At 46.4% G+C, this 12,847-nt stretch overlaps 5 protein-coding genes across 5 annotated transcripts; 4 read left to right on the top strand and 1 right to left on the bottom strand.

Moving 5' to 3' along the window:
• Nucleotides 1–289: 289 nt before the first annotated feature.
• AGABI2DRAFT_146335 (hypothetical protein) lies at nucleotides 290–1,782 on the bottom strand (the record flags this gene model as incomplete). The annotated part of the gene is made up of 6 exons (XM_006456454.1): nucleotides 290–313; nucleotides 378–547; nucleotides 651–883; nucleotides 945–1,204; nucleotides 1,253–1,626; nucleotides 1,680–1,782. The coding sequence occupies 6 exons, from the start codon at nucleotides 1,780–1,782 to the stop codon at nucleotides 290–292; spliced, it is 1,164 nt and encodes a 387-aa protein (XP_006456517.1).
• Nucleotides 1,783–1,908: 126 nt separating this feature from the next.
• Nucleotides 1,909–3,389, top strand: AGABI2DRAFT_195610 (hypothetical protein). Its single transcript, XM_006456455.1, has 8 exons — nucleotides 1,909–2,129; nucleotides 2,185–2,247; nucleotides 2,298–2,457; nucleotides 2,510–2,680; nucleotides 2,740–2,936; nucleotides 2,995–3,174; nucleotides 3,237–3,247; nucleotides 3,300–3,389. The coding sequence occupies exons 1-8, from the start codon at nucleotides 2,067–2,069 to the stop codon at nucleotides 3,334–3,336; spliced, it is 882 nt and encodes a 293-aa protein (XP_006456518.1). The 5' UTR covers nucleotides 1,909–2,066; the 3' UTR covers nucleotides 3,337–3,389.
• An 859-nt stretch (nucleotides 3,390–4,248) lies between these two features.
• AGABI2DRAFT_195611 (hypothetical protein) lies at nucleotides 4,249–5,610 on the top strand. The gene is made up of 2 exons (XM_006456456.1): nucleotides 4,249–4,602; nucleotides 4,661–5,610. Exons 1-2 carry the CDS (start codon nucleotides 4,334–4,336, stop codon nucleotides 5,508–5,510), a joined length of 1,119 nt encoding a protein of 372 aa, XP_006456519.1. The 5' UTR covers nucleotides 4,249–4,333; the 3' UTR covers nucleotides 5,511–5,610.
• A 717-nt stretch (nucleotides 5,611–6,327) lies between these two features.
• Nucleotides 6,328–7,443, top strand: AGABI2DRAFT_146337 (hypothetical protein; the record flags this gene model as incomplete). Its single annotated transcript, XM_006456457.1, has 1 exon — nucleotides 6,328–7,443. One exon carries the CDS (start codon nucleotides 6,328–6,330, stop codon nucleotides 7,441–7,443), a length of 1,116 nt encoding a protein of 371 aa, XP_006456520.1.
• Nucleotides 7,444–9,267: 1,824 nt separating this feature from the next.
• On the top strand, nucleotides 9,268–9,651 carry AGABI2DRAFT_78288 (hypothetical protein; the record flags this gene model as incomplete). Its single annotated transcript, XM_006456458.1, has 1 exon — nucleotides 9,268–9,651. One exon carries the CDS (start codon nucleotides 9,268–9,270, stop codon nucleotides 9,649–9,651), a length of 384 nt encoding a protein of 127 aa, XP_006456521.1.
• Nucleotides 9,652–12,847: the final 3,196 nt, after the last annotated feature.

Here is a 12,847-nt window from a genome sequence, read left to right on the forward strand (position 1 = left end):
AAAATCCGGCAACTACAAAAATCCAAAACCAGGATGCGTAGCTTTATGCCTGATAACCGTATTGACTAGCTACTGCATTTCGTAGTAACCCACTTATGCCCAACAATCAAGTATCTACATGGTAATTACGCAGAAGCTGGCAACAATCCCCGAAAGGCCTTTGCCTCTTTAGCTTTTAAAGATATCGCCACCCATCTCCAAAGGTTTAATCTAAAAACTACACTATATATAGACTATCGACGAAAAACTAGTCAAATCAAAGATCTCTCTCACTCAACAACCCAAGCATTCAAGCTGACTGTTCAGCATAAATCTAAATACAGGCCAACCCACATCAGAAAAAAATGAACAGCAGATATAATGATAAAAGAACGCACCTTGATAGTTTTATCAGCACACCCAGTAATCAATCTCGTCCCAGTATGATCAAAGGTCGAACAGAAAAGACCGGCTTCTGCTTCAAGAGAGCCTGATTGAGGAATATCGTCCATACTCTGGAAGGGAGTCCCGGAATTCCAATCCCAAAAGGTCATGCTACCATTGTCGGCTGTGAAAGAGTAGCATTAGATAAAGTATCGCAACATGTTCGCTTCAGCACCGAATTACGAGTAACACGGAGAAGAATTTCATAAATTTGAATAACGACATACCTCCAGAAAAGAAGACTCCTTCAGAGTTAACAGATAACGTGTTAATTATGGCGTTATGTCCCCCAAAGTTGAATACAAATGCGCCTTCAGGACACTTCCATTTCTTGATATTATTGCCACCCGCGGAACCCGAAGCAAAGGTGTACTCTGTCGGGTGTATTGTCAAAGATCTGACAGATTTTTTATGATGTGTAAGCGTCGTTATCGACTTTCCAGCCGCAAGGTCCCATAATCTAAAGCGTAAATTCAATGATTAGAGGTGTATTATATATAGAAAGTGAGGAGAGGGCTGACCTGATTGTTGAATCCATACTACTGGTGATGACTTGGGGGTCGGAATCTTGACAGCGTACATCTGCAACAGTTGCAGTATGACCTGAGAGAAGATGGACTTGAGCCTTGGTCCGCATGTCCCATACCCGAGCGGACGCATCACGGCCAGAGGTGACCAGAACGTCTAATGTTGGATGTAGAGCAAGTGCATATACACCAGAAAGGTGACCATGGTAGTGACGAATGACCTTGTTGGCTTCCAAGTCCCAACACTTGACCATCTAAGAAAGTATAAGACAAGGTGTAGCTCGCCATTAGCAACGACGTACTTTGTCTTCTCCACATGAGAACAGATAGGGATGTCGTGGTGATACTGCCAACCCACGCACGGTGGAAATATGGCCAGTTAGTGAGAGCTTCAACTCGCCAGAGGCCAAATCCCAGATTTTGATTACTCTGTCGCCGGCTCCCGTTGCAAACCACTTGTTGCCTGGCTCAACGGCAACACTGCGAACCCATCCCAAATGACCCGAAATGACGCGCATGAGTTTCCATGGAGGGTGATATGTAGGCTTGACTGTCCGGATGGTTTTGTGGAGAGTGAGGGCTTGGGAGAGTTTTGAGTGAGAGGCAAAGGTAGAGGGCTGTTGCTTGGGTGTCTTGTCGAGGGCTGTGATAGCCTTTGAGGTGGTCGTATCGGCAGCTAAGTGGTAATGAGTCGTGTAGTGTGGGGTATTTCTGGGTAAAGTAACTCACGTCCAGCCGTGATCATTTTTCGGGGCTGCGCTGGACCAACGGGGCCTTGTTGCGACATCAGAGCAGCTGGCAGTTCCTTGTACTGCGCGTATTCATCCCGCATCTTGACAGCAACCCGAAGTCGAGCACTGGGTTGGAGACATCAGTAGACCATTTTTGTTTTGGTGTGAAAAAACAGACCTGTCGTCCTCGTCGGCGAGGCCAGCGTCGGGCTCTGAGGCAAAGACATCCCAGGTGCGCTTTGCGCTGCGCCTGAAGAGAGGGTCGAGGGGGGGCAATGTGGCAGCCATGTGGGAAGGAGGGAGGGGGTGTTTGGCTGTGTTGACGTGTCCACTGGTTGTCCATTGACTACGACGAGAGAGAGTGAGGGTATATAGTGAGCGAGCGATGACCGACCCAGTAGAGCTCAGAAAACTTGTAAAACAGCTCCAGAGCGCCCCCTCGCCCTCGGTGACCCATGTCAATCCCGTCAAGTCCTTTCTCTCGCTTACCCCTCATATGACAGGATATCGTCGGCGTCCTCAACATCCTTAAAACACAGCAGAATGTCACAGAGTCTATTCTACGAGTGCGTCTTCTACTTCCTCTCTAACCACACATCACGCTCATCTTCCCCAGGAAACCAAGGCCGGTCTCGCGGTAGGGAAACTGCGTTCCCATGCCTCAAAAGAGGTCGCAGATAACGCAAAAGAAATCGTCAAAAAGTGGAAATCCGCCGTTGAAAAGGAAAAACTAGCCAACGGCGGCACACCAAAGCCACAGCAGAACGGCAAACCTGGTGTGTGGCAACACTTTCACATTCCTCCAGCCTATCTTGACATCCCTCGTAGAACGCAAAATGTCTAGCAATATCAGCACGCCAGTGACACCGACTATGACTAGCGGAAAACCAAACGGTCGTTCAGCTAAACTGGATGGCGTCAAAGGAGGGACTGGCGACACAACCAGAGATAAATGCATCGAGCTGGTTTATGATGCTCTCGTAAACGATTCGTCCGCCCGTAAGTTCCTTTTCCCAGGGTCCCAACTGCCCGAGGTAATAATCAAAACTTCAAATTAGCTGTCGAACTTATCTTATCACGAGCACGAGGGGTGGAAAAATGTGTTCATCATGACAATGGTGGTACTACAGCAGCTTACAAACAAAAAATCCGCTCGCTGTTTGTCAATCTCAAAGACAAGAACAATCCAGGTTTTCGAGAGAATGTCATTAGTGGCGATGTTCCCGTGGAGAAACTTGCCAAGATGACCAGCGAGGTGCGAGACAACCCGTATTATACATTCATTATATACAACCTCACGCATTTCCCTTTAGGATATGGCTTCAGAAGAACGAAAGGCAGCCGATAGAAAAATCAAAGAAGAAAATCTTTTCAAATCTTTGTCCGCTGCAGAACAAGCGGCAGAGACAGATGCATTCCAATGCGGGCGATGCAAACAACGTCAATGCCGATATCGTCAAGCTCAAACACGCAGTGCCGATGAGCCTATGACTGTTCGTCCTCACACTTTCCCGTGTCCAATCATAATCTTACTGATTTCTTTTTTTACCTCTAGACATTCGTAACGTCCGACTATTCTTTCTTCTTTATGTTCGTCAAGCTAATAATTACTTTACAGATGCACCAACTGCGGGAACAGATGGAAATTTTCATAAAATAAAAGTCGTCCTTTTACCAATATCATACATTGTCGCCCTTTCGCCATATTCTCTTAAACACCCTTTTTTTGTGTTTCTTTTCTGTTTTAGACCCTCCTTTTGAATTCTCTCTCTCCCTTTCTTATATTTATGTCGTTAGCGTTTTTTTCGGAACAGAAATGTCATCTTTTCGATTCTTTTTGGTACTACAATATCCGTTTGCTGGTTGATACTTGAAGATTTTTTAAACAGTTTATCGATGAATTATTGAACAACACTCGATTTTATTCTTGAAAGGTATCGTACGATGGAGTAAAGTGGATGGACCGCAAACCGGCATGTCGGGCTTGGACCATTATTGTGACATGTGTAACACAAAAGACGTGTCTATTATTAGTGACATATTGATCCTGACAAAATTCGCTTTCTCGACCAAACAATGAGAGAGACCTGGCCTAACGACAATCTCCTGCCCTCCTTTGTATTCTGAGTTTTGTGGTGATCGTCCCTGTGACATATCCATGCTATTCTTTTGAGGAGCCGCCGCTGGACTTGCCTTTAGGGTTGTGCCGAGAATCCACCTGGCCGCATTGTTCCCTTCTCTCATGCCGTTCTTCTTTTTGTGGTCCTCATTACTCGGCGGCCAGCAACTGCATTCACGTCTTCAAGCCGAGGAGTGCCAAGCTATTCGGGATAATGTGGCAAACTCTCACAGAACTCGACGTTTACCAAAAGGACTGGACAATTTGGGTCGCGAAATCACGGACTACGTCACTTTTCTTCCCGGCTGGCTCTTTTTGGCAAAATGGACCGACTCCCTTGTTACTTCAAGCGTGATGGACCCTACATTATGGGGCGTGGTAAAGCATAAAATCAATTGAAAACTGCGCTTGGCTTTCGATTGGTGCTCGGTGGAAATATCCTTTTGGTATCCCCGTGCACGATGCGAGTGCACGTTGCACAGCAGTGCCCGTAAATTGGTGCCGCGTGACTCATTCTCTGTTATAAAATCAACATGGCCACCTCGTTGCTGAGTTCAACTCTGCATCCTGTTTTGCCTCTCCGGACTCTTGTCATCGCTACCCCGGACTACACTTCGTTGCTCGAAAATCCTTTTCTACCACGAGTAATTGATATGCCCTCAGCGCCTTCACTTCATCTTAAAAGTGCTCGACGAACTCTCGCCACAAGGATGAATCAACCACTACAACATCAACTCTCCGATACTAGTGTACTAGCCGACGTGTCCATGACATCAAATGAATCTTCGGATCAGCATCAGCAGTAAGTGGCTCTCTTTTTTCACTTCCGACTCGAGTAACGCTTTGTTGTTCATGAACAGGACACCTTCAACCAGTGCTGCTGTTTCCTCACAGGCCGCCATCCATGGCCCCAGCATCCCTTCCCCTCAACAATCTCCGATCTCCCCTTCCACTACTCCGTCCTCCAGTATCAACAGCATTCCTACCCCGCCACCATATCTCGAATCTCAAAGGCTGATGGACTCCATCCTTGCAGTATCATGCATCGTCATGTACTCTTACATATTGGCCTTTGATAGAGTTTACGGTGGCCCTCAGTCAGACATCCAATTCTATCACTACACTCCAACTCCTCCAAAATCGCTCTTGCATAAACTTCTTTTGGGAAGACGCACAGGCCTCGTTTCAGCTGAAGAATTCATGCAATACGGCATAACCTTCCCATCAATAACGTACTCTACCGATTCGGAAAAGTCCATCCCACCAAGATTTCAGTACCCAGTTCTTCGATATCCTCGTGTTTCGAGAATACCTGTAATCTATCCTATGAATGCGCCCTCTATCATGCATCAGAGAACGGATTGGGATGCGCAAGTTCAACAGTTTTTGGATTATTATCGACCATATGTCTTTGAGCCGACACCTACAACAACACAGGTATCGCCGGCTCTAGATGAGCAACCCCGACATCAGCATCGTATGCTGCCACTTTTCCCTATTCGGCGTCCGAAACGATATAGCAGGAGTGCTCGGGCAATTAAACCATTGCCTAAACGAGCACAGGCAGTCGCTCCGCCAGCTCAACCAACAGTTTTGGAATACGTTACGCAGACTGTAGCGGATGTTGGGTCGGTCATTGTTAGAGGCGTCAAGAGATTGAAAGATGGGTTGGAAGATGGTGGTATTATAAAGAAGAGGAGACTCTTTTAAATAGTTGATGAGGAACTGTTTTTTTTTTGTTATGGTTGCTTTGGGAAAGTGTTACTTCTTTTCGTGTTCTTATGATTAGTCTCCTTTCCATTCTCTTTGTAAGTACTCGTATTCGACTAGAGCTATTTTTGGTTTATGAACTGTGTGGGGGAAGTGGCTCGGCTAGAAGGGGAAAGAGCATCAGAGTGCACGACGCGTGGACCGTGCACGCTCACACGCTGATGACGCGTCGACCATCGGCGTGCACTGGTGCACTCGGCGGGTTTCCGTGTTTTCTTGTTATGTTTTCGGTGGCTCATGCCACTCGTGCTTGGACCTAGAGTAAAACCTATATAAACTGCCTCTTAATTCGTAGTTAGGCATCTCATTTTCTTGCTCTCAATCTCATTCCTGTATCCTCAACTCAGCTTAATTCAATCTTATTAATTTCTCTCATCGAAAACTTATTTCTGTTACTCGAAACTCTCCCTCCATCTCTCGGCAACATATCCCCTCTCGAACTCGAAGTCAACCCCACATATTGGAGCCCACCGCGAGGGGATAGTTGTCACTATCCTCTTTGCCCCTTGTCCTTATTCCCACCACGTCGGAAGACACACAGTCATACGGCGCACCCGAAACTCTAAAAACTCGTCAACGATCATATTCCAAAGCCACACTACCGTCTACATCATCACAAATCCCACGACCAAAGAAAGCTAAAGAAGTACCTAAAGACAAAGAAGAGACGTTACGAGGCCACGCACGGAAGGAATTACTCGACCAATTTGATATCAGTCCACAACTAAGATCATTTCCTATGTCAACGACTACCAATATGTTTGTAATGCCAACCCCGGGATCCAGGCGAGCCCCAGATTTTGATTCTCGAAATCCCGAGGAGTTGAAGGAGTTCTTGGAGGAGTTTGAGGAATTGGCAGAAAAATGTGGGTTGCTGTCGAAAGAAAAGGCGAAGGTGATAGTGAAGTACGTGGACAAGGAAACAAAGCAATTCTGGAAAAGATTGGAGGGGTATGGAACGAGCTATGAGAAGTTGAAGAAGGACATACTTGGTGCATACTCGAAGACACTCCTCGATGACAAGCCAACAGTCAGACAGCTTAGCAAATTCATCAAGAAGTCGGTAAAGGGAAAGATGGAAGATGAAGAAGATTTGGATGCATATTTTCGGAAACTCTGGATTATCGCTGCGGATCTCGTTGATGCGCATGTTATATCAGAAAAGCAATTCAACGAATACTTTTGGAAAGGCATACCACGCAACCTTCGATATGAAATCTGTGATCGTTTGGAGGCTCGAGATGCTACTTTCGAGAGTGATCAGGTACCAGAGACAGGAAAAGCTATGGAGGCGGGAAGATTTGTGTTGAGGAAGGCAGCAGCTCGGGGTGGATTGGCGAAAATGTTGAAGAAGAAAGGGAAGAAGAAAAGGGCCGAAACTAGTAGTGAGGAGTCAAGTGAGGAGTCGGAAACATCGGAGGAGTCGGAATCAGATTCCGAGGAAAGTGAATATGAAAAACGGAAGAAGAAGAAAAAGGCCAAGGAAGAGGTTAGGACGAAGAAAGTCAAGTTTGAAGAAAAGGGGAAGGAATCACAGGTTGAAGAACTCACGAGGAAACTCCTTCAACTCAACGTCAAAGATGATGCCTACGCAGTTGCCTATGCCCAACTTTTTGTTATCGCACCAACTCTCACTGATAAACTTCCGTCTCCATCTCGATTCACAATGAATACGACTGTTACGCACACAGCTAGTGTTCCTATGTCAACCACCCAACATTCCTTTTCACACACCCAATCTTCGGATCAGTCCTGCCACTTTTGTAAAAAGAACGACTGCCGTCTACGAACCTGTCCCGTTGCAGCAGAATATGTCAGGTTGGGCAGAGTTATCAGACAAACAAACGGATACTACGCACACGCAGATTGTTAGAACCTTGCCAGAATGTCACGGCGTCACGCTGTCACATCTGTCACATATTTTATTATGTAATAATTTCCCTCTGCTGCTACAGTTCGACGGAGGCTAAACTATCGGCATACTGCTAAAATGGCGCAAGCTACAGATCTACCAATTGAACTCGTTGATTTAATCTTATCTTTCTTACCTCCGAATCATGCGGAGCAAGTACAATGGCGGAGGAGGGCAGCGGCCATAGGGAGGGAACCTAGGCCAACGGACTGGAACCTATCCGGTCACCAGTGTAGAATATGCGGAAGGATGACGTTAGCAATGTGGGACGCGGAAGAGGGAAAGGCGTGGGTAATCCAGAGATGGTCAGCGTGGGGGGCTAGGTATTGGGAACTAGCAGGGTTCTTCATACTATGTCCGTGCAATGCGTTGATAGGAAATTACTTAGGTTCACGCCTAATATAACTTTTGTCACTTTCCTCTATAGTTCTTAAGTTCAGGTGTGACCTGTGACATCTCAGTCACAGTCGCCCTAACAGTAGAACTCGACTACTCCAGGGATCGCACAGCACAGTGCCCTCCCTATCTTTTACTCTCTACTCGCCCTCTACTCTCTGCGCGCCATCGCGGCCGCCACACACATAGCCGGTCCCTAGGCTTAAGGGGTGTCTGCGCATAAACACAACGTGCGCCGTGGACATCAGTGGTTTAACACAGACCATCGATAAGACGAGACCTACCATACTGTGTGGTGTTATTTTCTATCCCTGTACTACCCCATTTGTAACTTCTTGTATAAACCTTGTGCTGCGCTTGCATTGTCAAGTGGTACACGCAGAGGATTGACATTGCCACATTAAGTGCGTGTCTAGATTAGTGTGAAGATCCGTCTTCGTATATAACATTATCTAGGGCAGTAGTCTTTCCCTTCGCCAGTGCGGCACTTCTTGAATAAAAACTTTTTCTTTTGTATACACATCCAAGTGAAGCAGGCTATTGGCTTCATTGGATTGGTGGATACGCACCAGGTGACAGGAAAAGACCTCCCTCACCTTCTTCAAAATTTCTCATCGACTACCGCCCGGAACATTCCGAGTACCTTCCTCTGAATCTGAGGAAGAAGAAGAATCCGCCTCGGAATCCCAATCCGAGGAATCCGAACCAGAACAACGGCAACCGTCTGTATCCCCCCTACCCCTATATCAACCACCTCCCCCCGAATACCACGAGCCAGAAATGGCCAACCCCCAAGAAATAATCAATCAGCTGAACGCTCAGCACACCCTCATCGCCCAACTGCAGCAGCAACTCGCCCAGCTGCAGAACAACCCGCAACCGGGTCCACCAGGTCCACCAGGACCAGCAGGGGACGACGGAGAAACTCCCATCGTCCAAGTAGTCCCGCCACAAATTGATGTGGCAAGACCAAAAATATTCTCAGGAGATGGGAAGGAGCTGAGTGGCTTTATAACAGCATGCAAGATTTATTTAAGTTTGAAGATGGTAGGCAGGTTACAAGGAGATCAGATTACGTGGATATTGTCATATGTACAAGGAGGAGCTGCAGAATCATGGAAGGAAAACATTATGGAGATGATCGAAGGTGGTGAAGAAGAAGCTCCAGCCCACATGGAGGAGCTTTTTGATAGTCTGCGAAACAATTTCGGAGATGCAGATGAGGAGAGTACGGCAGTAGGGAAGTTGAGATTGATCGAGCAAGGAAGCAAAAGCGCAGAAGAGCATGTACAGGAGTTCAAAAGGATAGCACGAGACAGCGGATACGAGGGACGAGCCCTCATCGAAGAATTCAAGAGAAGTTTATCAGGAAGGATTAGGAAGGCACTGATGGAGTCAGAGAACCCACCAACTACCATCAGGAGTTGGTACGAGAGGAGCATGAAGTTGGATAGGCAGTGGAGGCAAGCAAAGGCGGAGGAAGACTACTATCGGCGGGGGCAAGCTAAGCCCCAACTACGAACCCACACTTCCAACAACACTTTCGTGAGGCCACAGCCTCAACGTCGAGATCCCAACGCGATGGATGTCGACACCGCCGCAGGACCCAGTCGAGGTCCTATCAAGTGTTACAAGTGTGGAAAGTTGGGCCATATGGCGAAGAATTGCTGGAGCAAGGCTCCGGCTCGAGATGTGCGAACATTAGATGTGGACGAGCAGCGGGACTATTGGAAGAGGATGTTCGAGGAGGAACAGAAGAATTTAAAAGAGTAAAGGAAGCAAAGTCTCCTCGTTTGACTTCCTATAACAAATTTGATGTACTATGTAACGAAATCAATGTTTTGGACACCGTACAAGAGGAGAGTTTCCTTGTAAGGACAATACGACCTTTAAGGGAAATTAAGCTGAATGTGGGGGTAGAAAAATTGGACACACATGATGGAGTAGGAGTACAGGCGTTGTTGGATAGTGGAGCGACAGGAATGTTCATGGATAAAGTGTTTGCAGAGGAAGAAGGGTTCAAGCTGGAACCTTTAGAAAGACCAATCCCGGTCAAGAATGTTGATGGAACAATCAACGCATCTGGGGCAGTAACACATCGAGTGGTTGCCAACGTATACTACAAAGGACACAAGGAAAGAGTACACTTCGAGATATGTGGCCTAGGCAAAAACAAGGTCATATTAGGAATGCCTTGGCTACAGATGCATAACCCTGAAATCGATTGGGAGAAAGGAGAGGTAAAGATGACCAGGTGCCCAGACGGGTGTTGTTAGGGCGACTGTGACTGAGATGTCACAGGTCACACCTGAACTTAAGAACTATAGAGGAGAGTGACAAAAGTTATATTAGGCGTGAACCTAAGAGAACTCGACGGAGTCTTCTACAAGTTTCTACCTACTTTATATACCTAGACTATGGCGCACAGACCAACTACCCTAGGTAACTATTTATATATTGACATGGGAAAAGAAGTACGTATGGGAAAGTAACCTAATTATACATTTGACATGAGAAAAGAAGAGTGGAGTAAGAAGTAAGTAAACAAAAGTAAATTGATCATAAAAACGTCAACAACACTAAACAAACCATAAAAGTGTCCACAAGTACAAACAACTCTTAAACCGGTATTCTACTCACACAAACCATTGATGCCCGAAGTAGTTACCTAACAACGCATCACACGGACATAGTATGAAGAACCCGGATAGTTCCCAATACCGAGCCCCCCACGCTGACCACCTCTGTATTACCCACTCTTTATCCTCCTCCGCGTCCCACATTGCTAACGTCGTTCTCCCGCATTCCCTACACTGATGGCCTGATAGGCGCCAACCTACCGGCCTTGCTTCTCTCCCTATAGCCGCTGCCCTCCTCCGCCATTGTACTTGCTCCGCATGGTTCGGAGGTAGAAAAGAAAAGATAAGATCGATAAGCTCAATTGGTAGATCTGTAATTTGTGCCATTTTAGCAGTATGCCGATAGTTTAGCCTCCATCGAACTGTAGCAGCAGAGGGAAATTATTACATAATAAAATATGTGACAGATGTGACAGCGTGACGCCGTGACATTCTGGCAAAGTTCTAACAGTACCCCCTCCTTAAAGTCGGCTCCTCCGGAGACGACCCTTCAAGACCTCCACGTTCGCCAATTTCGTTCCAACTTCTTAAGATATTCGGCATCAAACTGTTTGTCATCCCATCCGAATAAAGTCTTGGCTGTAAATCGATTAGGTAGTTCCCTTTCTTGGAACCCGGTGTCACGTAGAACGTGCTGTATCCTATTGAGTTCCCCATAGAGTTGGTGGAATTCAGTAATCAATTCTTTGGCGTTAGCCAAGTTTTCCTCGGGTTCCCACGAGTCTGCTTCTGCCGTATACCCTTTCCATCGTACTAAGTACCGCTTCTTTCCGCGGAGCCATTTTGCGTTAAGGATTTTCTCCACTTCCCACTCCTGTTCTCCTTCTATTTCTACGGCCGGTGCCGGTCTACTTCCTTGTCCATCCACTTGTTCTCGATATAGTACTATTCGGCTGACGTTAACCACCGGATGAATCCGAATAGATCGGGGAAGATCTATTTCCACTGCGTTGGGGGAAATGATCTTCTTGATGGTATATGGTCCGATGAACTTTTCCGTAAGTTTCCGGGTAGGTCGTCCCTGGATTTGAAGGTCCCGGGTAGCCAATAGAACTTTATCTCCTACTTTGTACTTAACCGCTTCTCCTCTGCTTCTATCCGCATACCTCCGCATGTCGTCTTGTGCCTTTTTTAGGGCCGCTTGAGTTTCCTCGTGTTGAAGTTTCATGCGGTCCGCAAAGTCCGCTGCCGCCGGGTGATTGCCTTGTCGTCGAAGATCAAAGCCAGTTCTTGGATGTCTTCCCACGTTGACCATAAATGGAGTTTCCTTTGTTGATGATTGTTCTTTATTGTTATAGGAAAACTCTGCCGTTGCTAGCCAATCAGGCCAATCAGTTTGTCTGTGATCAACAAATGATCGGAGGTATTGCTCTAGTTCTTGATTGGTTCGTTCGGTTTGGCCATCCGTCTGTGGGTGAAACGCCGTAGATAACCTAGTGTCGATTCCCAACATTTTATTCAACTCCTTTGTAAAGTCTGCAGCAAATTGCGGTCCCCTATCTGAGATCACCGTTTCTGGTAATCCATGCAACTTCCATACGTGATCCCTGAACAGCTTAGCTAGTCCTAGCGCTGATGTCGTTTCCGTAGTTGGGATGAAGTGAGCCATTTTACTGAATCGATCACACACTACCAGAATTGAGTCCATTCCCTGTGACTCTGGTAATTTTACTATGAAGTCGACGGATACGTCGGCCCATGGTTTGGTGGGAATAGGGTTCGGCATTAATTTTCCTGCCGGCGGTGTTGGTCGATTCTTGTTTCGTTGACATTGGTCGCATCCCTCTATGTACTTCTGGACTTGCTTAGTGACGCCTGGCCACCAGTAATTGCGTGTTACCATTTCTACTGTCTTCCATTGTCCTCCGTGTCCAGCAATGGGAGTATCGTGATGTAGTCGAATGATCTTGGTCCTTAACGTCTCATCTTTCGGCACATAGACTTTTCCTTCCTTCAGTACTAATCCCTCCTCTAACTTCCACTCGTCTCCTTCTTTTATCCTAATGTTATTATAACCCCATCGTAAATCTATCTTAGAGAATAATCGTTTACTACCCATAGTGTCTATAAGTTCAGAAATTAAAGGTAAAGGATAATTGTTCTTAATTGTCCAATCATTCAAAAATCGATAGTCCTGTACCATCCGCTTCTTTCCATCTTTCTTCGGCACAAAAAATACCGGTGAGGTTTGGGGAGATTTCGAAGGTCTAATATACCCCTTTCGGAGTTGGTCCTTGATGAATGCTTGGACTTCTTCTCTTTCGTTTGGCGATAAGGGGTATATTTTCCCTTTCTTGGGTTTGAAATCTTCCTTTAATTCGATAGCATGA

This window comes from Agaricus bisporus, assembly GCF_000300575.1.
Source record: "Agaricus bisporus var. bisporus H97 unplaced genomic scaffold AGABI2scaffold_13, whole genome shotgun sequence".
In the NCBI taxonomy this organism is placed as follows: Eukaryota; Fungi; Basidiomycota; class Agaricomycetes; order Agaricales; family Agaricaceae; genus Agaricus; species Agaricus bisporus.